Genomic DNA, 25,980 nt, shown 5'->3' on the forward strand with positions numbered 1-25,980 from the left:
ATACCCGTGCTCCTCTGATGAGTCAGCTCAGCTTCTCATTTCTGTGGCTGGCCTGCAGTAATTACAGTATACGGTAAGTATATACTGTGCCACATGCTTTTTTTTCTTCAAACGTACAAAACAAAGAGGAATGATTAACGCAGAAATGTAGACTCGTTATAGAGAGCTATCATTTGCTCTTTTGTTTATAGCTCAGTGTAACTTGCACACAAATTTGCTACCCTATTATTACACACAAGGCCATATTAACCCAGTGGGCTTTAGGGACTGTAGTGCTTAGGAATGGAATCAGGAGAAGCAACTGGAAAATATGCCTGGGTTGATTGAGACTTGGTCCATATAGACAGTGGTGGACAGTAACGGAGTAAATGTAATTGGCTACTGTGCTTAAGTAGTTTTCGTGTATCGGTACTTCATTGAAGTTTTTCCATTTTGGCCGACTTTTTACTTTCACTCCACTTTTCGAAGTCGAATATCGGTAACACTTTATGTGGATGGTCCACTGAAGATTCACTGTTAATGTTCAGCATTTATTTAAGTAACATTCAACTGAACAGCCATTAAACGCCACTGAACTTGAAGTTGAATGCTGCTTAGACATTCGCTAGAGATGCTTTGTAAATGCTCAGTCAGCCTTTCAATATCATTCAATTAAAGATCCATTCATTTCAACTGAACTCGACATTCAGTGTGAAAGAGTTTATTAAATCTAACCCTAACCCTAACCCTAACCCTAACCTCAAAGCAAAACGTACGTCTAACCCTAACCCTAACCCTAACCCTAACCTCAAAGCAAAACGTACGTCTAACCCTAACCCTAACCATAATGTTGTTGATAATCAAGTGAGGATCTCCAGAAAGTTTGTTAACGATTTAAGTAGCGGTAGAGAATCTATAGGGGACCATCCAAATAAAGTGTGACCCAAATATCTGACTTTTTCCTCCACTACATTTGCGAAATTTGACATTCCTTTTGGTTTATGTGTGTATGAAAACATAACATGTCAAAACGAAGCAGGAACACCAATCAGGGCACAGCGGTCACTTTGTTTAGAGCTCGTTTTGGCCTGTTGGTCATACCGACCCAGTGCGAGCATATCTACACTATACTGAGGTCACTTTACCAGGTAAAGCAGGACGGGGTTAATGCAAACACTCACTGACAATCACACATCAAAGAATTAGTGAACAGGTAAAACATATGGGTCTCGACTTTGTGGGTGAATAGAGCACAATTTCTCCTCTGACGTCTCACACCAACAAGGCATTTTCGTCCACACAACTGACCTCAAAGCTCACTGGATGTTTCCTCTTTTTCTGACCGTTCTCTGTAAATCCTAGAGATGGTTGTGTGTGAAAATCCCAGCAGATCAGCAGTTTCTGAAATACTCAGACCAGCCCGTCTGGCACCAACAACCACGCCACGTTCAAAGTCCCTTAAATCCCCTTTCTTCCCCGTTCTGATGCTCAGTCTGCACTTCAGCAAGTTGTCTTGACCACTTCTACATGCCTAAATGCACTGAGTTGCAGCCATGCGATCGGCTGATTAGCTATTTGTGTTAACAAGCAATTGAACAGGCGTACCTAATAAAGTGGCCGGTGAGTGTACATATCTCATGGTTAATGTATATCATAGCAGTTTAGGTGCTCAGCTCTTCTATTTCTGTTCACATGGTTAATATTACAGTATGCAGCCCAAAAGCAGGCTGCTTCAGCAGTGAGCCCCTGCGCCCTCGCTCAGTGGTGTGCATGTGTGTGTGGTCTGAGCGCCAGATCTAAACGTGGCAAAACGGAAAAGCTCCAGTAGCGACTCAGTCAGGATTACGCCTCAGCCATCTTTGGCATGCCAGACATGAGGATGCAGCCATACGGAAGCCTGTCCAGCCTGCAGCGTCCAGGACCACAGGGTGGGAGATAAGTCCATGAGCGCTGGCCCCAGACCGGCTTGTGTTACTCAGCTTTCAGGCCCAGCCTGGCTGTGATAAAATATCGCGCTGGCTGCAGAACTGGCTGGAAGGTCCACGGCGGTAACAGCTGCCTGTGATTGTAGTGCTGCAGCGCCAGCGGCCCACAAAGCCTCTACACTTCTAACCATTACAGGCTCAAAGCTGGCTTTATCACGGCCTATGCGGGTTCAGTCCCAAATCAGAGGCGGTTAACACTCCAACTGGACACGTCACTGAGGGGCTTGCATGCTCAAAAATCTCATATCCATTTTCCCCCTAAAGCTAAAATAATGCGCTTTTCTGGTTTCAATTTTAATATAAGGCGATGTCACACAGAGCATTTGAGTGATCACTGGATTGTTCGTAACTCACTGCTGGTATATATTATAATCATAATTTATTAAAATTATTTATCTGGAGACAAGTTTGACTTTGAGGGTGATACACAGGGGAGGGAGGGAGCGAGGGTGTGCAGTTTCAAGCGAAGCATTCCTACGGGATTATACAGATCCAGCAGAATGAGAGATAGGCAGCAGGTGACGGCTCCTAAAACAGTGCATCTACTTATACGATATTCTCTGTGCAATTAACTGCATTTACAGTTTTGAGCACATCGTTTAATAATTGATAGGTTGCAGTACAGTACACAGCGCAAAAGGCACCTGAGCAAAGTGTTTAAAATCATTTATGTGGGCATTTATGTCCTTTTGCTTGAAAAAAAAACTATATAACATAGTGTTATATACTAAATATATAGTGTTATACACACTATATAACATAGAATGAATACACACAAACATTGATGCAGTAAAATAGCCAAGAAAGTCTTGATTTTAGGAAAGTAGTTGGCATATTGGGAGCTAGTTATAGGCAGTTATAATTTTCTGGATTGTTCTCTTGAGATAAAGAGTTAATTATGAGTTAATTAAATTGTGTAATTTCTGGAAATCACAAGATAATTAACTCATTACCCCAAGATAACAATCCAGAAAATTATAGCAACAGCTCATGGCCTCTCCAGACGTCCGTTTCAATGCCCCCAGCCTATACTCCATTAATTTAATGCAGTATTAATTATTGGCAGTATTAATTATTTATTTATTTTTGCATCTATTCTAAAATCAGTGTTTATCAGGTGACTATAACTTTTGCACAGTACTATCCACATGACAGTGAAAGTAGTGGAGGCCTGCATGGCGCATAAGGAAATGGCGCCATCTGGTGGTAACTGTGCGCAATCACATTTTTTACTTTATCAATGAATGTTTAAGATGAAGTGACCCTTATTAGCCCCACAATGGTGAAATTTCACCTCCGCATTTAACCCATCCGTGAAGCGAAACACCACATACACACTAGTGAGCACACACTAGGGGGCAGTGAGCACACCTGCCTGGAGCGGTGGGCAGCCCAATCCGCAGCATCTGGGAGCAGTTGGGGATTAGGCGTCTTGCTCAAGGACACCTCAGTCATGTACTATTGGCTCTGGGGCTCAAACCCGCAACCTTCTGGTCACGACTGCCCCATAGAGCCTATGGAGCCTGTTCAAAAATAGTCTGCAGTTTTAAGCAGAAACGTACTGTTTACAGGAATGAGTGGAAACATACATCTCATTGAAAGTTAAAGGTGCACCAGCTTTATATTTTTTTCATTGCAAAGTCCCTATTTGCAAAATCTGCTCCTTAAGTAAAACTTATTATTGCTACTCTTACTACTACTAATAGCAATGATAATAATTCTAATAATAAAGTTAGAACATGATTTGTTTTCAGACTGAATAGTAGAATCTGTACTTATCTTGGCAGTAAATGTATTGTTTCCAGTAGAAAAACACTATAAACACAAATAAACAGAAGGGAACCCTCAGGGCTCTCTAGGCCCTCAGAGAAGGTCTGGTCATTTCTGGGATTGAAAAAATGCATGCCTGTCGTTTTTTAGTCAACAGATTGATGCTTGTAATTCAACTCTGTGAGTATTGCAGCACTACTCTCATTTCATTGTTGAGTATAGGATGGAAACAAAAGGGTTCAATTCTTGAAAGCTCAGCAGGAAATTGACCAATCAGGAATAGTTTCTAGCTAAACTCCACACTAATCTGTCTGCCACAACTTTCAAGTAAAACGTGTGATGTCTTTTAGAAACTTCAAGTGTCTACTGCATCGTTTAAGGTGGAACGGACAATTCAAATAAAAGGCTAACTTCAGCCTCATCAGACAGCGTTCATGCAAGTTGCTGTTAGCTTAGCGCTAACAAAGTGCTGGAATCCTACAGAGATGTTAGCGGAAGTCAGTTTTCCTCATGTTTTGACATTTATGGCCCAAATTGAAGACCCGAAAACAGGTTTGGTTCATGACTTAACTCTGCAGGCCAGCCAGTGCATGGATTTATTCAGTTCCATCACCTGATTCGACTGAATGAAGGACTGATTAGATAAATTACAACACCATTTCTAAAAAAGTTGGGACGCTGTGTATGTAAATAAAAAAAAATGCAATGATGTGCAAATAATTTAAACCCTATATTTAATCGAAAAATGTACAAAGTCGACACAGCAAAGGTTAAAACTGGGAAATTTTATTGTTTGTGGAAAAATATTTGCACGTTTTGAATTTGATGCCAACAACATGTTTCGAAAAAGTTGAGTTGGGGGAACAAAAGGTTGCTAAAGTTGTGTAATGCTAAAAAAACACCTGGTGGTCGATTGACAACAAGTCACAACTCAGAGAGTCTTCCAGAGGTCTACGGTACATAGTAGCATTAAAAGTTTCAGAAAATCTGAAGAAATCTCTGTATGTAAGGGACGAGGCCAAAAACCAGTATTTTCTGGCTGTGATCTTTGGACCCTCAGGCAGCACTGCATTAAAAACAGATATGATTCTGTAGTGGAAATCACTGCATGGGCTCAGAAACACTTCTGAAAACCACAATCTGTGAACACAGTTCATCACTGCATCCGCAAATGCTGATTAAACTCTTACATGCAAAGAATAAACCAAATATAAACAGGATCCAGAAACGCTGCCCCCTTCTCTGGGCTGGAGCTCATTTAAAATGGACTGAGGGCAAATGGAAAAGTGTCTTGTGGGCCGACGAATCTTTTCGGGAAATCATGGACACTTGCACAGTTAAAAAAGCGAGTCTTCATGATGGTTTAGGGGGGCATTAGTGCACATGGTATGGGTGATGTGCTCATCTGTGGAGGCACCATTAATGCTGAATGATATTCACATGCTTTGGCAACATATGCTGCCGTCCAGATGACATCTTTTTCAGGGAAGGTCTTGTTTATTTCAGCAAGGCGATGTCAATCCACATTCTGCATGTATTACAGCAGCATAGCTCCGTATTAAGAGTCCGGGTGCTACACTGGCCTGCCTACAGTCCAGACCGGTCACCACTGACAACATTTGGCACGTTATGAAATGAAAAATACAACAGAAATCCCAAACTGTTGAGCAGCTGAAATCCTATGTTAAGCAAGAATGGGAGAACATTTTACCTTCAAAACTACAGCAGTGTCTCCTCAGTTCCCAAACACTTACAGAGTGCTATTAAAGAGGAGGTGATGAAACACAGCGGTAAACAGGCCCCCATCCCAACATTTTGAAATGTTTGCACCAAATTCAAAATGGGCAAATATTTTTCAAAAAATTATAAAATTTCTCAATTTCAGCATTTGATTTATTGTCTTTGTACTATTTTAATTAATATGGGGTTTAACTGATTCGCACTTCATTTCATTTTGTTTTTATGTATATTTTGCACAGCGTCCGACCTTTTTAGGAAACAGGGCTCTATTTGATTGTGACTCTGAATACGGAACTTCCTCACAGACAGATTTGGAAATGGTTAAACTAAGACATTAAATCAAATCAAATCATGTTTATTGTCACATCACATTTACACAGGTGGAAAGTGAGTGAAAATCTTAGGTGCGTAGCCCCCTTATAGAATTTAAATACAAAAATATATAAATATCTAACAAGAAAAAGAAGTATATGTATACACAGACTCTGAATATACACACATACACAATATACACTAGTATTGCACTATTCCAATGTACAGCTGTACAGTCATACATTATGAAATAACACTATGAAATGTGCTGTTCACATTTCCATATGTGCAGTTAGTCTGAGGGAGATAATAAATGAGATGCAGGTTCTCATGGCTAGAATACTGATATAGAAATCTTCCAGATTGTACAGGATATGTATAGAAGATGTACCAGATGTCAGCCATATGTGTACAGATTTGTTGGATTGAAGGTACAGTAAGAACAGAGCGAGTCTGTTGGTGTGGTTTAGATTGTCCATGGAGATCATCATGATGACAACTCAGAGGTGCATTGACAGACCTACAGACCGATACACCAGCACTACTGGCTGCTCAGCAGCCTGACGGCCCAGGGGAAGAAACTGAACCGGCTGGTTCGGGACTTTATGCTTCTGTACCTCGGCAGTTGTGAGAACAGACAGTGGCCTAGGTGGGTGGAATCTTTCAGAATCCTCCTGGTCTTCCTCAGGCAGCGGCGGGTGTATAAATCCAGAAGGTTTGGGAGCTGGACCCCGGTGATGTGCTGGGCACAATGTGCTGTTTTTTTATTTAACATTAGGGAGTTTGAACAAATTCCCTGTTCCACCTTAAACACTGTAGCAGTTACATTCCAGTGGCTAAATGTGTCAGATGGTAGCTGCTTCACAATTTTAGGTAGAACGAAAATATTGAAGAAGCTAACTTCGGCCTCACCAGGAACTGTTCATGTGAACTGCCGTTAGCATAGTGCTAACAAACTACTAGAATCCTATAGAGATGCTATCAGAAGTGGGTTTTTCCTCATGTTTTGACATTTATGGCCCAAATTCATCAACTCACAATATAATGTTTATTTCTTTGTATTTATTCTAACGTCAGTGAGTTTTTAATAGATGTTTAATAGAACAGTCCAGATAAATAATTCACACATCTTTTTCTCTGAGGCCTTTTAAACAGTACACTGCTATTTATTCTCTGTGGGTAAATTCAACAGCACATTTATAAATAAAACACCTGCTTTTAGCATCCTCTGCTGCTTTAAAATCTGCCTGGGAGATGCTGTTGGTCTACTGATAATGTGTGGGAGGAAGGTTTACAGAGGATGCACATTTGTGCCATCAATGCTGGACTATAATTAATTCAATACAAGATCATTCAGAGATTACATTATTCCAAAGAGAGATTAAATAAGATCTATGCTTCTTTTTCTAAACTGTGCAACAGATGTAACGCATTTGATGGAACTGTTTTTGGGCCAATGTATTTCATTGGTTTTATGGAGTGTACATCAGAGCGATTTCTCCTGATCCATATGCTGCCATCCAGACGACGTCTTTTTCAGGAAGGCCTTGATTATTTCAGCAAGACAGTGTAAAACCACATTGCTCTGTGTTAAGAGTCCGGGTGCTGAACTGACCTGCCTGCAGTCCAGTCACCATTGAAAACATTTCAATGTTTTCAAAGAGGTGATGAAACCTAGCAGTAAGCATGCCTCCAACTTTTTTGAAACGTTGTTTGCATCAAATTCAAAATGGGCAAATACTTTTTAAAAAAATGGTAAAATTTCTCAATTTCAGCATTTGATTTGTTGTCTTTGTACTATTTTAATGAAATATGGGGTTTAAATTATTTGCCCATCATTTCATTTACAATTTGATCTTGCCCAAGGACTCTTATTGGTATAATGTAGGCTGCTTGCTCAGTAGGCAATGGTAGTGTTAGGAGTCTTGCCCAAGGACTCTTATTGGCATAGTGTAGGGTGCCTGCTCAGGTGGGAGACTGAACCCTAGTCTCTCCCAGCATAGAAGGCAGAGGTGTTACTCACTACACTACACTAAGTGTTTTATTTACATTACAGTGTCCCACCATTTCCAGTGCTTGACCATTTCCAGATCTCACCTTGTGGCAGTTCAGTATTTGCAGTTACTCTCCAATACTTTATCTAATCAATCCTTCATTCAGTTCTCAATCAGTTCTTCATTACATCAGATGATGGAATGGAACAGATCCATGCAGCTGGAGTGCAAAGAGAAGAGCGATTTCTTCTGACCCAGTATTGGCTCTAATTGACTGCTTGGTTACCTCACTTTCCTTAGCATAAACACTCACTGGCCACTTTATTAGGTACTCAATTTCTTGTTAACACAAATAACTAATCAGCCAATCACACGGCCACAACTCAATGCATTTAGGCATGTAGAGGTGGTCAAGACAACTTGCTGAAGTGCAGACCGAGCATCAGAACGGGGAAGAAAGGGGATTTAAGGGACTTTGAACGTGGCGTGGTTGTCGGTGCCAGACGGGCTGGTCTGAGTATTTCAGAAACTGCTGATCTACTGGGATTTTCACGCACAACCATCTCTAGGCTTTACAGAGAACAGTCCAGCTGTTTTTCACTGTTTTGTGTTCTAATATTTTATACTAACACAGTTTGCTGTCCGGTGTTGACCAGAGGAGGATGGGTTCCCCTTCTGAGTCTTGCTTCCTCTCAGTGTTTATTCCTCTTGCTCTTACAGAGTTTTTCCTCACCACGTCTCCACTGGTGACGCTCTTGGGGGCTCAGACCAGGATTTTTTCTGTAAAGCTGCTTTGTGACAACACCTGTTGTAAAAAGTGCTACATAAATACATTTTGGACATTTTTTTTACTTTTGTGTTAATGTTTGGCATGATTTTGGCAAAAACGATTATTCTTAGGGAAGCGAAATCTAAATTTCCTCCCTCATTTGAAACATGGCTTTCTGAAATGGTTTCTGATACATACTTGGAGCAATGACAACGTATCAATACAGCTTTAATCACGAAGTGTGGAAAGGTTTGGCACCCTTACACTGAACACCTTCAACACAGAAAAGTAAACGGTGACATCCCATTTGGCAATTTAACCAACTGTTTCTCCTCCAAACGGGCAAGAATAAAACACCTGTTATCATGTTTTACACCTGTAATTCTGGCCTGTTTGGAGTTTTTGTTTGCCGTAGGTTGCTGTACATGGAGATGTTCTGGAGACTGGCTGGCTTTGTCATGGAGGGGGTTATGCTGTTCGGTTGTCTTATTCTACAAAAAAAAACAAAAACAAACAAATAAAATATTCAAAATAATCAAATAAATGAATAAATCCACAGACACGGGATGTTTGTTCTTGTAGAGATTGAAACTCTTTTAATTCCGATACACTTGGATCCAAAACGAATCCACTTCTAAACCGCTCTACAACTTACATGACTGTTCTCTCTCTCTGTTCAAAATAAATCATATCGAGGAGAATTATTTGGCAAATGACTTTACAGACATATAAGAAACTGGACGGGACCACCGAGGGGCCCCCCAGCGTCAGCATGCCAGATTCACAACCGTACACAAGAGACTCACCCACACGGACACGACTCACCAGAATGATACATTCATCTTTTCTCCACCACCAAAATAAAAGCTTTTTTCTGCTCCGTCTCAGAGACACGACACAACGAAGCGGAAATAGGAAGAGAATCTCTGTAACACACATGCAGGAGGCCTTTAAAAACGGCAATATCTGTTTTGCGTTTGATCAGCGGCGGAACGACGGGATGAATTCTGTTGAGCTGCCACGGACAAATGAACCATTTCAGTCCACCGAGTGTCCGGTGTATCAGCTCCACACCCAGGGGCCATTTTATCAGAAACACCAGTGACTACACTACGGCAGCGTTCATAAGGCTACACAACACCTACATTCTCAAAAAGGATGGTTCTTGAAGGGTTCTTTAGTACAAAAATGGTTCTATGTAAAACCATGAACACTCAAAAGAACCCTTTGCATGATTTAAGGGTTCTTAGCACTCTGAAGTGGTTCTGTATGGAAAAATGGTTCAATATAGCAACAAAAAGGGTTCTTCTAATGTTATGGTGTCATGCTTGTTATAACAGAAGACCCATTTTTTGGTGCTATGTAGCACCCTTTTAAAAAAGGTTCTATATGGAACCATATACAGCACATTCAATTTGAAGAACCATGCTAAGAACCATTTAATCATGCAAAGGGTTCTGAGCGTTCATGGTCATATACAGAGCCACTTTTTAAAGTGTGTCATGACAACTGACATAAACTTACATTAATATTCATAAAGGCTTATTCCAATAGGCCCTGTCTATTGTAAAGGCTGCTTTTGTCAACTTTGTCAGGTTCACATAACCCCTGTTCTATCGGGAGGTGTCTGTCCCAAACCCTGACCATTAAACTTACAGTTGTGAAAATAATACATCAAAAATATTTTGAATTAAGTTGAAAGATTTACATTTATCATGAGTTTAAAAAATGCTGTTCCATATTTTCATGCCAGTCCTGAAAGAACCTTATTTTAGCCACACCCCTGCATTTTAGAGCAAGAAGTGAGACTGCATCCCTGTCCCTCATGGCCACATGGTGAGCGGTTAGATCCCGTTGTTCTGTGTCCTAAAGTCTGAAAATCAGACTGGAAGAATTCTCACCACTGTAATTTGTGCATTTAAGTACGTTTTTTGTGTGTTAATGAAAAGCATTTTGATTTTATGTGTGCACAGCTGCTCAAAGCTGTATTTGCTGGTCATGTACTGGGTAGTGTTGCTTTAAGAACTGCTCAAAATTAGCAACAATTTTCGCTACCACATTTTCCAAATATATATATATATATATATATATATATATATATATATATATATATATATATATAAAGTCCAAAATGTGTTTTCAACTCTTACTTTTCAACTTTTTCTTTTATATATCTCGCTGTTGTCAGAAGAAAACTTCAAACTCCAAAATAGTAACTTTACAGGAGAAGGAAAAAACCTGCTTTATTTTTAATGTAGGTCAATGGAACCAGAATGATTTCCAAGTCATTTTCAGTCATTTGTTTTGGTCCATTCATCATGAAATTCAGAAACAATGTAAAGGGCACCAGGCATTTTCAAATGATGTCAAAAAGTGAAAAATGAAAAAAAAATGGTGACACGAAGTTTTGTTGCGACAGCAGCGGATATATATATATATTTATATATATCACGAATGCACGTAACTTTAAATAATAGGTCGAATTTTTCAATCAACAGGGTTTACGTAGTAGACAACTGGGCACAGCTGCTACAAGCAAACAAACTGGATTAAAGTTCATTTAACAAAGCAGACCACAAAAGTTTAGCGGGTCACATTATGCAAATCCTACAAATAGTCATTAGTCATTTTACTGTAGCATAAAGTAAATAGCCTAGAATGTCTTACCTAAATTTGATAAATCTTATGAATATTATGTCATTATGTCACTGTGACGCAGGCTGAGCTACAGGGTCAGTTATTTTATTAAATTATGACAAACTAATGCCAGATAAAGTACATGTGTGACAAAAGGCATCGACTGAAAGGCTTTATAGATGCTTATGTATGCCTGTGTCACTTGTTATGAAGGGCTTATGTAGGTGTTGTGTAAGTCTGCAAGTGCTGCCAGAACACATATACATGCACATTGTAGGTTTACAGTTACTGACTTTAGCGCATCTGCTGCTACACAATTCACCAGCCCCCCCCTCCTCCCCGTTCATCATCTTAGGGACCACCATACAAGCACAATGACCAGATATGATATGTGTGGTGGACAGTCCTCTTGAGATGGATCCATCCTCCAAAAATATCCAGCTAAGAGAGGCACTGTGGTCAGACACTGACCACTGATGAAGGACTATAGGACGGCTAACACAAACCAACACCACACCGGTGAGGCGGAGCTGTAAGTGGCGGGGGGAGTCCAGTAAAATGGCCAAGTGCATACTGAACATGACACTGAACACTTCCATATCAGAATTTTCCTAGAGGCAGAATGTCTGCTGCTTAAAGGTGCAGGCCATCGGTTCTTAGTCTCATTCCTGGACATTAGAGACAACAAACATTGGACGTCAGGCTGTTTTCTTGGCTTTCACATTGCTGATTCACTGAAGGCTAAGGGTCTCAAAGAGGTTGTTTATATGTTGCATCGTCATAGATGTTCTGTGATTGGATCCGATTTGGATTTCACTTGAACGGGATGAAAAGCCCGGCGTATTAAGGATAAAAACCAAGCGTGTCATTTCATATTACAACAAGGGAAAAAGTACATAGAAGTAAAAATGATACGTGTGTTGAGGGGCTTATTTGGTCACACCGGTGCCACATTTTAGTGAAAAGTGTACATGTCATTGGGCCAAAGTTTAAGGTTCAATCCCGATATGAAAGACATATTAATGAAACATATAAACAGCCTTAAAGTTGTGAGTACTGGTCAGAATCAGGCTTCAACCTCATGCCCATTTAAACCTCTAGTTCAGGCATCAAGGAGTGCACTATGTATGTTCAGTCTGTGAGCCTGCGGCCTACACCTTTAATTTACAAGGGAGCAGCAGGGTCTGACAGTTGATCACCACCAACAAACGGCTCGCTTCCATAAAAGCGACAGTGAGTCCTGTATGCATGTATGAATCAATGAATTAATAAATAAATAAATAAATAAATAAACAGTACAACTCTATATACACGATATATCACAATACACACAGCGTACAACTTAACAGTTAAAAAGGGGGCGTTTCAACCCTGTATTGCGATGTTGTATGGCACATAAAAACATGAGGAAAGTTCCAATGAAAAGTTCATGTCCAACTTAACAAAGTTCGAACACACGAAGAAAACCCAGCAACAACAACAACGACGACGACAACAACAACAAAACATCATACATATTTCCAAAAAGCTTGAATGTAGCAGCAAAAGGCCTGTATACGAGTGAAACACCAGGCCAGGTGTGCATGGCTTTGTCATCGTCTGTTGTTCTGGCGGCCACACTGACGTCCAAGCCCCTGTTCTTTCATTAGATGGTTAAACGTCCGTCAGAGTGTGCAGTGCTGCGCAGGTGGAGATGCTTGGCTTCGTGAAGACAGATGGCACGGATGCTTTTACAGCTTGCAGCATGGCCGTTAACCTCCTGACCTACAGTCTGGACCTGCTGGGCTGTTCTTACTGGCCCAAACAGGACAAAACAACAGCTAGGCTAGCCGCAATGAGCTACTGAGCTAGCTAAGCAGATTCTGTAAAGTGAACTGATTCAGTTTTGCCCAACGATTTTCATATCAGCGCATCACCATTAAAAACAGTATTGAAACGGAGGGCTGGGCTTAGAAAACAGCAGGAAAACATGCTTTTCTGTCAGACTCAGGCTTTTTGTGTCTGGTTTATCCTGGGACAGTGTAATAATCTAGTCAGTGAGGCTACAGTCTGTTATATTTAATGTCATTGTGCAGCAGGTGGAACAGGCAGCTGCAGACTGTAAGGCTGGAGGTAGAGAGCCAGGCTCCTAATATCACTACTGAGTAAATACACCAAGTAGTGCAAGTCATACAGACACATACAGCATGATGGAACACTATAACATACAGCAAGCACACAGAATAGCACAGATGGAAATGTAGTTTTTTTTATCTTTTTTTTTTTTTTTTTACTTTTTTTCCGGGGAAAGAGGCACGGTTCTCGAGAAAAAGGCCATTCCGTGATTAGAGAAGACTGCGGCTCATGAACAAACAGCTGCATGACTGAGAAACACCGGAGCATAGCAGCGTGGCGAGAGCTTTCCTTCCACACACACGACTCTCCACAGAGGGAGACAGAGAGAAAGAAAGACAGACAGACGACGAGAAAGCAGAAAAGGAAGAGAAATAGGGATAAAAATAAAGCTGCACGCGCCATAAAGCAAAGCCCTTGCAAATAAGCTTAGATTGAGCACACAGTTCACAAAGACAAGAGCGACCTCTAAAGCCTTTAGCTGCGATGGTGAATCTTAAAGATTTCTTCTGCGAAACTTTGTCACAAAAAGATGGAAGAAGAAAAATGAAAACTTTTTTTCTCAGCCTGTGATTGAGACGTGTTAGTAGCGGAGGTCAGAGGTGAGCAGAGGTTGAGCCTACACTAACACCTATAGCTGCTGTTGTTATTACTCTTGATATTTTCTATGGCCTTTAGTGGTTCTCAGGATCGACTCAGGTGGAAAAGGCTTAAACATCGTGTGTTTCGTGTATGGAAGTCGTAAATGAGCAAAAAAAACAATCACTTTCAGAAAATGTTTTGACGCAGTTGTGTTGACAGGGGTCCGGACCAGGGGTCTGCCTCACAAACCACGTTTCACTGATTAAGTAAAATCTGACAAAAACGACTGCATTTAACGACTTTCTCTGTTAAGCCAGGTTTAGATACTCAGGCTGTGATAATGACAAGGAGAAATAAATCATGCTACACAAATACAGCTCTATGCAAATGTCTGGACACCTCCTGTCAGATAACATGTTTTGTTGAAAATAGGTCAACGCATCCTGTTTAGGAAACTTAAACATGACATTTTTTTCTCCAAATTTTTGTCCAAAATTGCTAATTATTTGTTTAACATACAGGGAAAAATAAATCAGACCACATTTTATATTCTTGTTTCCCCCAATATGTTAAATTCTCAAATACACAATTAATAATTCTGTATTAAAGGGGACCTATTATGTTGATCATTTTATATCTGGAGTCTACTGGAAGAGATTTACATGCTTCAATGTTCCAAAAACACATTACTTGTCTCATATTTTTGTCATCTTTGTTCAGCATTTGTCTTAAACGCTTTATGAGAGCGCCTGTGTCTTTAAGCTCTGGCTCCCGATGAGCCCAGTGTGCTCTGATTGGTCAGCTCAGTGGCTCTGATCAGATTGAGAGCGGTTCCATCCCTACATCTTCCGCCCCTGTCTTGCAGTCTGTAGACAGAGCCTTCTCTCCTGAGGAGCTGTAAACCCTGCTGTGGCTGTTTCTCCAGCGGCATCAGTTCGGCCGTATCAGTTTGATCCAAAGTCTATCCTGAAAGTCCGGTCAGCGTCTTCTCCACACGGCTACAACACTGAACACACACTTACTCCTTAAGTAGTGTGTGAGGGTGAACTGAGCTTGCTGGTAGGCAGGCAATATAGACTGTGTTATGAGATGGCATCATCTTGTAACAAAGGAAAAATGACTGGACAAGGCGGCGGTTTCTGTGGGAGAGAGTTCACCCTCTGGGGAGAACTGCATACACAGAAAGCTACAGAACACTCTAAAGGAAAGGGAAAAAACAGAGAAGCGTAACAAATCCCCTTTAAAATGTGCAGAAGTGGGTTCTCTGTAGAGGATGCGTTTACTTATTTTCACAAAAATCTCATTTGACCAGGGGCGCCCAAACTTTTGCACACGACTTCACTGCCTTCACTGCTATCATGTCGAGGCTTATTGAAATAATACTTGCTTTACAGTGGTTGTAAAGCCACACTTTTCATGTGATGGACACTAGAAATTTTAAAAAAAAAGTGACTCAAAATGTGACCAGCAGGCTCCACCTCCATCAGAAATCCAGATCTTCCTGATCTTAACTGGCCACAGAGTAGGTTAGACATGCAGTAGTAGTTGCCATGGTGACACAGCCCTATAAAATGTGATGTAATGACACTGAAAATCCAGGATCGGATTAGTTGTCCTAGGCTTAAAGTTAGCTGGCTAAGCAAGGAATCCTGCTTCACCCCAAATCCAAAATCTCGCTTATACAAATGAACAAACTGCCATTCACTCCCAAGACTTAACTTCTCTGTTCGCCACCATGAGGACGGATCAGCTGAAGCGTTCTGGACTTTGTGAATGGGTTTCGATGAATAAATGAACTCTTGCCAATTAAACCACAAAGTAAAAAATAAACATTTCTAAACAATCTAACACTGACAAACAAACAGATGACTGGGTGTCGATGCCTTAGCCTGTTGCACCTGCTCCAACCCAGAGAGTCCTCCTTGTTTCCGTGGCAACTCAAGGGTTAGAGCTGAAGGGTAAGTGGTCGGGGTCACATGAGGACATTGGCGCGGGTGTCTGGGAGTCGCAGTCCGACGAGGCCACCACAGACCAGCACGCTGGAAGCCAGCAGGATGGGAATGGCTTTAGTGATGCCCACCAACGAGCCGAAAATCAGGTTACCCAACACGGCGGCCAGCTTGCACATAGCATTGCAGAACCCGAAACCAGTGCCCCTACAAACAACGCACAAACACAGAGGACACAACAACATCAAAGCTTAAACTCTGCGTTGTGAATCAGAGGGCATGTGCTTGTGATTGGGTTGGTAGGCCTGTTGGCCTGGATGAGTGTGTGTTATGAGGTTTTCCACCAGGCAGTACAGTACGGTTCAAATACATGATTGTGAGCTGCCACTGCCACTGTGAAGTGAACCGCACCATAATGATTTTAGTTAGCCTTCTTACTGGGTTACCAAGCGTGCCTGGCTGGAACATATGGGTGGAGCTCAAAATAGTGGCCACTGGTCAACTGCCATCACCACAAAATTGTCATACAGTGTCGCTCAGATCATTGCTGGCTAGCCAGAATTGCCTTCTGTGAGGCAATAGCTCTGCCATCACAGCGCATTGTATTGCACACAAAAATAAGAGGGACTCTACAGGAGCTACAGGAGAGGGGTTTCTACAAGATGTGGCTGGTAAGTGTTCATCATCACTGTCGGAACAATTGGAGATGCACCAATACCACTTTTTCCCCTTCCTTAGTATTGACCGATACTGAGTACCGATACTGATTCTAACTCTATCTAACCTAACTCACATGTAAGTCCTGACACTTACACAGTTACACTTTTTAAATATTTTATTTGGGTAAAATCTTTGAACAGCATCATAAATAAAACACACTCAGCTTGGCTTGATGGCATTTACTTGTTGGATACTAATTATTATATAATTAGTAATAAGAAGCATGTATAACAAGTTTAGTAAATGTAAAATATCTTTATTATGCAGAACAGTTAACAGAGCTTCAGTAAATATTACCGTCAATTATGCTGTCAGTATCAGCGACTTTCAGTGTTTTTCTGGTTTGGTTGAAGCAACAGGCCGCGAGACCATGCTGCTGAGCGATATAGCTGACCATCGGAGGCACAACACATGCCTGGCAAGCAGGCTGCTACACTAAAGGCTAAATCGAGGCTAAATGCTATCATTACACCGAGAGTCCCGCCGTTTCTTCGGCTCTCTCAGTAACATTAACTCAGACTGTAAGTGACCACTCAGCGGCAGACGAGTGATTACTGAAAGAAGCAGCTCAGCTGTTCAGGTAAGCGCCTCTGTTAGTGTGTTTTTCTCACCAAATGCTGCTGTTGCAAATTCTGCCATAAGCATTTTTACTGCTGCTTGTTGTCCTACAATGCTGACGTGTTAAGTTATGTCTATTGATGCACATTCTCGCATCAGAATTTGCTTCGTGGCACCGGTCATATATACTGGTTTCCCTATCACTAAAGCTGACACTGCCTTTAAGCGATACAGTACCGATATCGGTGCAACACTAGGAACAATATCTTGTATCTCCGCAATCTGAATATAATCTGATGTAATCTGAAAACACCAGCTGCCTTTACATTGTGTGAAACTTAAATGACAAATGGACAAATAGAAATGCACCAAAATGACCTGGAACCCTTTCCCTCTCCTGTAAAGTTACTGTTTTGTTCTGACAGTGATGATATCTTTGCATGTTAGCATGTACCTCCTGTCAGTGGGATACAGCTCCGCTGTGACCACGTCCAGTGAGTTCCAGGCAGATATACTCAGGCCGTTATAAAGGCAGAGCATGGCGATCATCATCGATTCACTGGTGCCAAACCACAGGAAGAAACAGCTGATACCGGACAACACCATGGAACCCCCTAAACAAACAACAACAAACAATAACATCACAGAAGGTCTGATATGTAGTGGGGTCATTTAGAAAAATTAATGAATCAGGTCCAATGTAGCATTGCTCAAAGCAGTGGTTCTCAATCCTGGTCCTGGAGAACCACTGCCCAGTTTTGCACTGGAGCTATGAGGCTAACGTGGCTACTAAGTACTTGTCTTGAACCATGCCAAAAAAAGACTTATAACATGCTGTAATCTATAAAAACAGATAAAAGTATGTGAAGTAGTTCAAAGCAGTCTTGAAGCCAGGGTTTTCCACACTGTAACGTTTGGGAGCGATGATGAGGCGGAGATAAGCGAGAATTATTAAGGACAAATCCATAGTAAGGGTCAAAACAGTCCAGGGTCATAGAGCCAACACGGATGGAATGGGGAACAGATATGACAAAAGAAACACAGGATAAACAAACAACGGAGGTCAGAATAAACAAACACCAAACACTTCAAACGATACCAACAGCACAAAAAAAGACCAGCAACCTAACATGGGAAAACATAGGGCTTAAATACAACAGGGATGACGAGGGACAACAAGACACAGGTGGCAAACACAGGTGGTTACAATGAAAGGAGGAGTCTAGAAACAAGAGGGCAGGACAGGGAAGAATCAAAACAAAAAGCACATGGACAAGTAAATAAAAGCACATGGACAACTGGGAAGGGCCAATCGTGACACACACTTTCGTCCATTTTAACAGATTACCGTACGTCATACTGTGTCATTCTATCTTTTTAATTACCTAAAAAATACAGATCAGTATATGTTTTGTTATAATCACGTTGTGCCCCACCCAGCATCACAGGACTGATCAGCTTACCCAACATGCTCAAGCGCCCGACTTTGTCCATGAGAAGGGCGGAGACTATGTTGCCTGGCAACACAGCCAGGGTCCCCAGGAAGTTGATGAAGTAGACCCAGTAGGCGCTGTAATCGTCATCGAACGTGATCTGACAGCCCGTCTTATTGTGAGCGAACGTGCTGTTGATCACTGACGAACCGATGAACTTAGAGTCGTCAATATCTGTGCGAGAGGCAGGAGTGTTAGGATTATTGATACTATCTCACTGTAAAATCATGCCTTGTTCCCAGAAAGTTCTCACAATGCACTGTAAAAAAGAGCGAGCATCAACTGTCCACTCGGCTCCCTGACTGGATATACAGCGTCACGCCTCCAGCTTGACCTCCGGAAAGTTTTAAAACAGAGGACGAAAGCTGTTCTCACTCGGCTCTTCACCTGGAAAAAATGTGGGTGGTGGGTCACTCTCAGCACTGCAGAAACACTGACGTGGTGGTGGTGTGTTAGCGTGTGTTGCGCTGGTGCGAGTAGATCAGACACAGCAGTGCTGCTGGAGTTTGTAAACGCTGCGTCCACTCACTGGCCACTCTATTAGACACTCCTGCCTTGTCGGTCCACCTTGTGGATGTAACGTCAGAGATGACAGCTCATCTGCTGCTGCACAGTTTGTGTTGGTCATCCTCTGGTCCTTCATCAGTGGTCACACGACACCGCCCACAGGACGCTGCCCACAGGACGCTGCTGGCTGGATATTTTTGGTTGGTGGACTGTTCTCAGTCCAGCAGTCACACTGAGGGGTTTAAAAACTCCAGCAGCGCTAATGTGTCTGATCCACTCAGACCAGCACAACACACACTAACACACCACCATCAGATCAGTGTTACTGCAGTGCTGGGAATGATCCACCACCTGCTCTGTGAGGGTCCATGGGGGTCCTGACCACTGAAGAACAGGGTAAAAGGGGGTAACAGAGTATCAGAGAAACAGATGGACTACAGTCTGTAACTGTAGAACTACAAAGACCAGCTATACAGTAGGTGGAGCTGATAAAGTGGACAATGAGCCTAGAAACGAGGAGGTGGTTATAATGTTATACCTGATCAGTGTATTTTGATCCAGCAAGACACTTTTTCACAGTTTATCATTCATTTCCACTCTACTGACTGCTCATAGCAGCCTGTTAGCTACATAGCTAGCAAACCAGTTACATTCCTGATTTAACTTCACTTGTACGCTTTGATTTTTAATATTTGCCACTAAATAATACCACAGGCTATATTTATCATTATAACACAATAAAACAAGCTATATCTCACAAGTGTTGCACTTTATTTAGGTGAATCACAGTTAGCTTGTTGCTAGCGATGCTAACGGAATTAGCATTTTTGCTAACAGTGTTCATCAACAAAAGGCTTGATTGCACTAAACAATGCTATGCGTGTTACAGATGGCTGTATCTGGCCTCAGCGTCGGCAAAGGCAGGACGTTAATGAAACGACTGGAACATTCTGTCTTAAAGATCTCAGTATATCTGAAGCTCAGCACTACACCCTCAAAAAAACGATGGTGCTTCAAGGGTTCTTTAATAAAGAACCATATAGAACCGTGAGCACTCAAACAACCATTTGCATGATCAAAGCACTCCTTGCATCATGAAATGGTTCTTCTGTTTGATGGAAAATGTGCATTTATTTGCCATTGATGGTTCTATATAGAACCTTCTTGAAAACCACTATACCAATAAGAGTCCTTGGGCAAGACTCCTAACACTGCCTTCGCCTGCCTGTGTAAAATGATCAAACTGTAAGTCGCTCTGGATATGAGCGTCTGCTAAAATGAAGTTTTTGTTTCTTTCACGCTTTTTGGTGAACCAGATAGACGCCGTGACGCTGACCACAAAAATGACATAAAATTTTTTGATACAAGGTAAAGTTTTTCAGAAATGTCCCAGTCTGTGATGATTATTGCTTCAGTGCTAAATTCCTGCGCATGCAAGTTTTCCTGTCACCATTGGTCAAAAAACTATATTTCCCTTGTTTTGTTCAAATTGTTTAGACTGCATACAGTGTATATTTCGCTAAATACATAATCATGCATAATATGTTTGTGTTCAGCCAAATATATGCTGTATAATAACTCTCTATTGTCCTTATGGCCACAACAGGCATTACAAATGTCATTACAGGCTTAATGAGATTTTTCTTCTTTGCTCTGATGTGTTTGCACTACCAGCAGAACTATTAAACATCTCTGTCTGTCTCTCTGTCTGTCTCTCTGTCTGTCTCTCTCTCTGTCTCTCTCTCTATTAGTGAAGAAAATTCAGTGAGGCAGGCACATAGCTTACATTTCCCATGAGGCCTTTCAAGCACACAGTCTCACGCTAAGGCCAGCATTTATTTTGCTGAATGCTACTGTTTGTTCAGAGCTGCAATCTTAGTCAGCTTGACCCGACAGCGGCCTCGTCCTAAACTGCCCTCTCCTCTCCTCTCCTCTCCTCTCCTCTCCTCTCCTCTCCTCTCCTCTCCTCTCCTTGGTCATCTCTTCTCTTCTCTCCTTGGTCATCTCTTCTCTCCTTTCCTTGGTAATCTCTTCTCTCCTCTCCTCTCCTCTCCTTGGTCATCTCTCCTCTCCTCTCCTTGGTCATCTCTTCTCTTCTCTCCTCTCCTTGGTCATCTCTTCTCTTCTTTTCTCTTCTCTGCTTTTTTCTATTCTCTTCTCTTTTTAGCCTGTGATCCCTTCATCTCCTGCCCCTCATCTCTTCTCCTCTCTGTCTTTCACTTTCTCTGCTTTTCCATTTCACATTTGCTTGTGACAAACAGAGAGACAGAAATCGAGAGAGCGAAATAGAGAGAGGGAGAAATAGAGAGAGAGGGAGTGAGACAGTGAGATATGCTGTAAGTGTAATGGTGTCTGTAGAGGGAGTCTCAGAGGTAATTGAGTCTGTGTGAGGTAATGGCTGCTGCTTCCTTATATAAATAAGTGTCTCCTTGTGAAAGCAGAAATAAATCTTTCTGTAGAAGGTGGAATTGCATCCAGTCTGATCCTCTCAGCCTGAGAAAGGCTGGAAATCATGCAGCACTTTCTGAATATATTACCCACAGTCTCTTTCCTCTCGAACAGAGCGATAGCTCAGATGTCTGGGTAAAACAGGTAATGCAAAGTACCATTTTTTAAAAAGGTAATGCTTATTCCTGTGGGCAAGACACGATGTATTGCTGGGTGTCCAGTTAATTAGGAACTTTTTTCTCCCCAACATATGTTAAATTCAGCAAATAAACAGTAATTGTGTATAACAGTGTGCAGATGTGTGTTCTCTCTAGAGGAAGTTTTAAATTCATAATTCACACAAAATTCCCACTTAGAAAATCAACAAAATCATGGCATTTGATTGGGGTGCCCAAACTTTTGCATATGACCGCATGTCGCTCTTTCTATATCTGTCTTTTTTTGCCCCCCCCCCCCCCCCTTCGCCACACCCACCTGTGTTGTAGAAGAAGGTGTCTACGATGGTGCAGTTTTTGAAAAAGGATCCGAGTGAAGTGACGTCCTCAAAGTAACAGTTCTGGAAGGTGGAGTCTTTAAAGGTGACCGATTTAAACTTCATACTGACAAACCTGCCAGGACAAAGCAAAACAGGTGATAATGTCCATTAAAGAGTGACAGTCAGCAGAATCAGACACTTTAAACCAGTGGTGTCAACCTCAGCCACTAAAAGGGATATTCTTCAAATCAACGTGATGATCAATCACTAATCTCAGTGTTACTGAGCTCTGCTAAAGCCTGAGTAGACTGATAAATCAGTGTGATCAGTTATTAATCTCAGCGTTACTGAGCTCTGCTAAAGCCTGAGTAGACTGATAAATCAGTGTGATCAGTTATTAATCTCAGTGTTACTGAGCTCTGCTAAAGCCTGAGTAGACTGATAAATCAGTGTGATCAGTTATTAATCTCAGTGTTACTGAGCTCTGCTAAAGCCTGAGTAGACTGATAAATCAATGTGATCAGTGATTAATCTCAGTGTTACTGAGCTCTACTAAAGCCTGAGTAGACTGATAAATCAATGTGATCAGTTATTAATCTCAGTGTTACTGAGCTCTGCTAAAGCCTGAGTAGACTGATAAATCAATGTGATCAGTTATTAATCTCAGTATTACTGAGCTCTGCTAAAGCCTGAGTAGACTGATAAATCAATGTGATCGGTTATTAATCTCAGCGTTACTAAGCTCTGCTAAAGCCTGAGTAGACTGATAAATCAATGTGATCAGTTATTAATCTCAGCGTTACTGAGCTCTGCTAAAGCCTGAGTAGACTGATAAATCAATGTGATCAGTTATTAATCTCAGCGTTACTGAGCTCTGCTAAAGCCTGAGTAGACTGATAAATCAATGTGATCGGTTATTAATCTCAGTGTTACTGAGCTCTGCTAAAGCCTGAGTAGACTGATAAATCAATGTGATCGGTTATTAATCTCAGTGTTACTGAGCTCTGCTGAAGCCTGAGTAGACTGATAAATCAATGTGATTGGTTATTAATCTCAGGGTTACTGAGCTCTGCTAAAGCCTGAGTAGACAGATAAATCAATGTGATCGGTTATTAATCTCAGCGTTACTGAGGTCTGCTGAAGCCTGAGTAGACTGATAAATCAATGTGATCGGTTATTAATCTCAGCGTTACTGAGGTCTGCTGAAGCCTGAGTAGACTGATAAATCAATGTGATCAGTTATTAATCTCAGTGTTACTGAGCTCTGCTAAAGCCTGAGTAGACTGATGAATCAATGTGATCAGTTATTAATCTCAGCGTTACTGAGCTCTGCTAAAGCCTGAGTAGACTGATGAATCAATGTGATCAGTTATTAATCTCAGTGTTACTGAGCTCTGCTAAAGCCTGAGTAGACTGATAAATCAATGTGATCAGTTATTAATCTCAGCGTTACTGAGCTCTGCTAAAGCCTGAGTAGACTGATAAATCAATGTGATCGGTTATTAATCTCAGTGTTACTGAGCTCTGCTAAAGCCTGAGTAGACTGATAAATCAATGTGATTGGTTATTAATCTCAGGGTTACTGAGCTCTGCTAAAGCCTGAGTAGACTGATAAATCAATGTGATCAGTTATTAATCTCAGTGTTACTGAGCTCTGCTAAAGTCTGAGTAGACTGATAAATCAATGTGATCAGTTATTAATCTCAGTGTTACTGAGCTCTGCTAAAGTCTGAGTAGACTGATAAATCAATGTGATCAGTTATTAATCTCAGTGTTACTGAGCTCTGCTAAAGCCTGAATAGACTGATAAATCAATGTGATCAGTTATTAATCTCAGTGTTACTGAGCTCTGCTAAAGTCTGAGTAGACTGATAAATCAATGTGATCAGTTATTAATCTCAGTGTTACTGAGCTCTGCTAAAGTCTGAGTAGACTGATAAATCAATGTGATCAGTTATTAATCTCAGTGTTACTGAGCTCTGCTAAAGCCTGAGTAGACTGATAAATCAATGTGATCGGTTATTAATCTCAGTGTTACTGAGCTCTGCTAAAGCCTAAGTAGACTGATAAATCAATGTGATCAGTTATTAATCTCAGTGTTACTGAGCTCTGCTAAAGCCTGAATAGACTGATAAATCAATGTGATCGGTTATTAATCTCAGTGTTACTGAGCTCTGCTAAAGTCTGAGTAGACTGATAAATCAATGTGATTATTCAGTTTAAAGGAATGATCAGTCGGGTAATCTTCTCAGTTGTGGACATGTTTGCAAGTGATGAGTTTAGCATTGCTGTTGTACTGGAGATTGTCAGAGGAGCAGTGGGCTGAAGCAGGCGGTGAGAGAAATAAAGCTGTTTTTTTTATGATTTAGAAGCTTAAAACTTTTCAGACGTCTGGTTCCTATCACCATCACTGCGAACAATTCTGACTCAGTAGGTTTATCAAGAATGGAGCATTTCAGACCAAACCGCTCTGAATGACTGTTTACGTCTTAACCATTTCATTTTGCACAGTTTTTTTTAGAGCAGCTTAATTCTCCTTTAAGCCGCTAGAAGCTACAGCAGTGAAATTCAAACTCATATCCATTAATTCTACAGCCCTGCAACAATAAAGCTCCCTGGGAAGTTTTCATGGCTGTAAAGGGTTATTGAGTGTCAACAGAATGTATATGAGAGTGCTTCAATTTCACATCCCCTCTACTGACAAACACTCCAACACTCTAATTTTTGCACTTTCTAGAAAGATCTGCTCCTGTTGTCTCTTCCTGCTGTTCACTACTGACACTACAATAAATGCATCTCAGAGAGGCTGCAGCCTGAACTGACAAACAGGGAATTTACTTGAAGATATGACTTATTCAATATAATATACACTGATCAGGCATAACATCATGAGCACCTCCTCGTTTCAGTGCTCATTGTCCATTTGATCAGCTCCACTTACTGTATAGCTGCACTCTGTAGTTCTACAGTTACAGACTGTAGTCCATCTGTTTCTCTGATACTCTGTTACCCTGTTCTTCAGTGGTCAGGACCCCCATGGACCCTCACAGAGCAGGTACTATTTGGATGGTGGATCATTCTCAGCACTGCAGTAATGGTGGTGTGTTAGTGTGTGTTGTGCTGGTCTGAGTGGATCAGACACAGCAGTGCTGCTAGAGTTTTTAAACACCTCAGTGTCACTGCTGGACTAAGAATAGTCCACCAGCGTCCTGTGGGCAGCATTGTGTGACCACTGATGAAGGACTAGAGGATGATCAGCACAAACTGTGCAGCAGCAGATGAGCTGTTGTGTCTGACTTTACATCTACAGGGTGGACTGAGGTAGGAGTGTCTATTAGAGTGGACAGTGAGTGGACAAAGTGTTTAAAAACTCCAGCAGTGCTGCTGTGTCTGATCCACTCCAGCCAGCACAACACACACTATCACACCACCACCACGTCAGTGTTACTGCAATGCTGAGAATGATCCACCACCCAAATAGTACCTGCACTGTGAGGGTCCATGGGGGTCCTGGCTACTGAAGAACAGGGTAACAGAGTATCAGAGAAACAGATGGACTACAGTCTGTAACTGTAGAACTACAAAGACCAGCTATACAGTAAGTGGAGCTGATAAAGTGGACAATGAGCGCAGAAACAAGGAGGTGCTCATGATGTTACGCCTGATTGGTGTATTACATTCACACAATTCTATCTTTCAGTTTAATTCCTTTTGATAATAACTGTTGATGTAATATATTTTATTCATACCTAAATTCACTGGTTCTGTGATGACACAAAACCAACACATTTACAAATATCTGCCTAATCAGTCCTGTCCATTCATGCTGAAGCTATAAGGAGTGTTTCAGCCTAGACTGCTATTTTGATCAGGCACAATACAGGGAAGTTAATTAGCACCAGGCTCATTTACATATCAGCCTTAAACACACAGTAACAAACCCAGCCTGT

The 25,980-nt window shown here is 41.4% G+C and overlaps 1 protein-coding gene across 1 annotated transcript in view; it reads right to left on the reverse strand.

Annotated features, from left to right (window-relative positions):
• Positions 1-13,373: 13,373 nt before the first annotated feature.
• LOC108443144 (synaptic vesicle glycoprotein 2C) overlaps positions 13,374-25,980 on the reverse strand; it is a 90,074-nt gene continuing 77,467 nt past the window's right edge. The window contains exons 11-14 of the mRNA XM_017723597.2: positions 22,030-22,163; positions 18,571-18,774; positions 17,562-17,721; positions 13,374-16,036 (exon numbers count right to left, since the gene is read on the reverse strand). Coding sequence (XP_017579086.1) covers positions 15,853-16,036; positions 17,562-17,721; positions 18,571-18,774; positions 22,030-22,163 — 682 coding nt within the window. The 3' untranslated portion in view covers positions 13,374-15,852. The remainder of the gene's footprint in view (positions 16,037-17,561; positions 17,722-18,570; positions 18,775-22,029; positions 22,164-25,980) is intronic.

This window comes from Pygocentrus nattereri, chromosome 16 (assembly GCF_015220715.1).
Source record: "Pygocentrus nattereri isolate fPygNat1 chromosome 16, fPygNat1.pri, whole genome shotgun sequence".
In the NCBI taxonomy this organism is placed as follows: domain Eukaryota; kingdom Metazoa; phylum Chordata; class Actinopteri; order Characiformes; family Serrasalmidae; genus Pygocentrus; species Pygocentrus nattereri.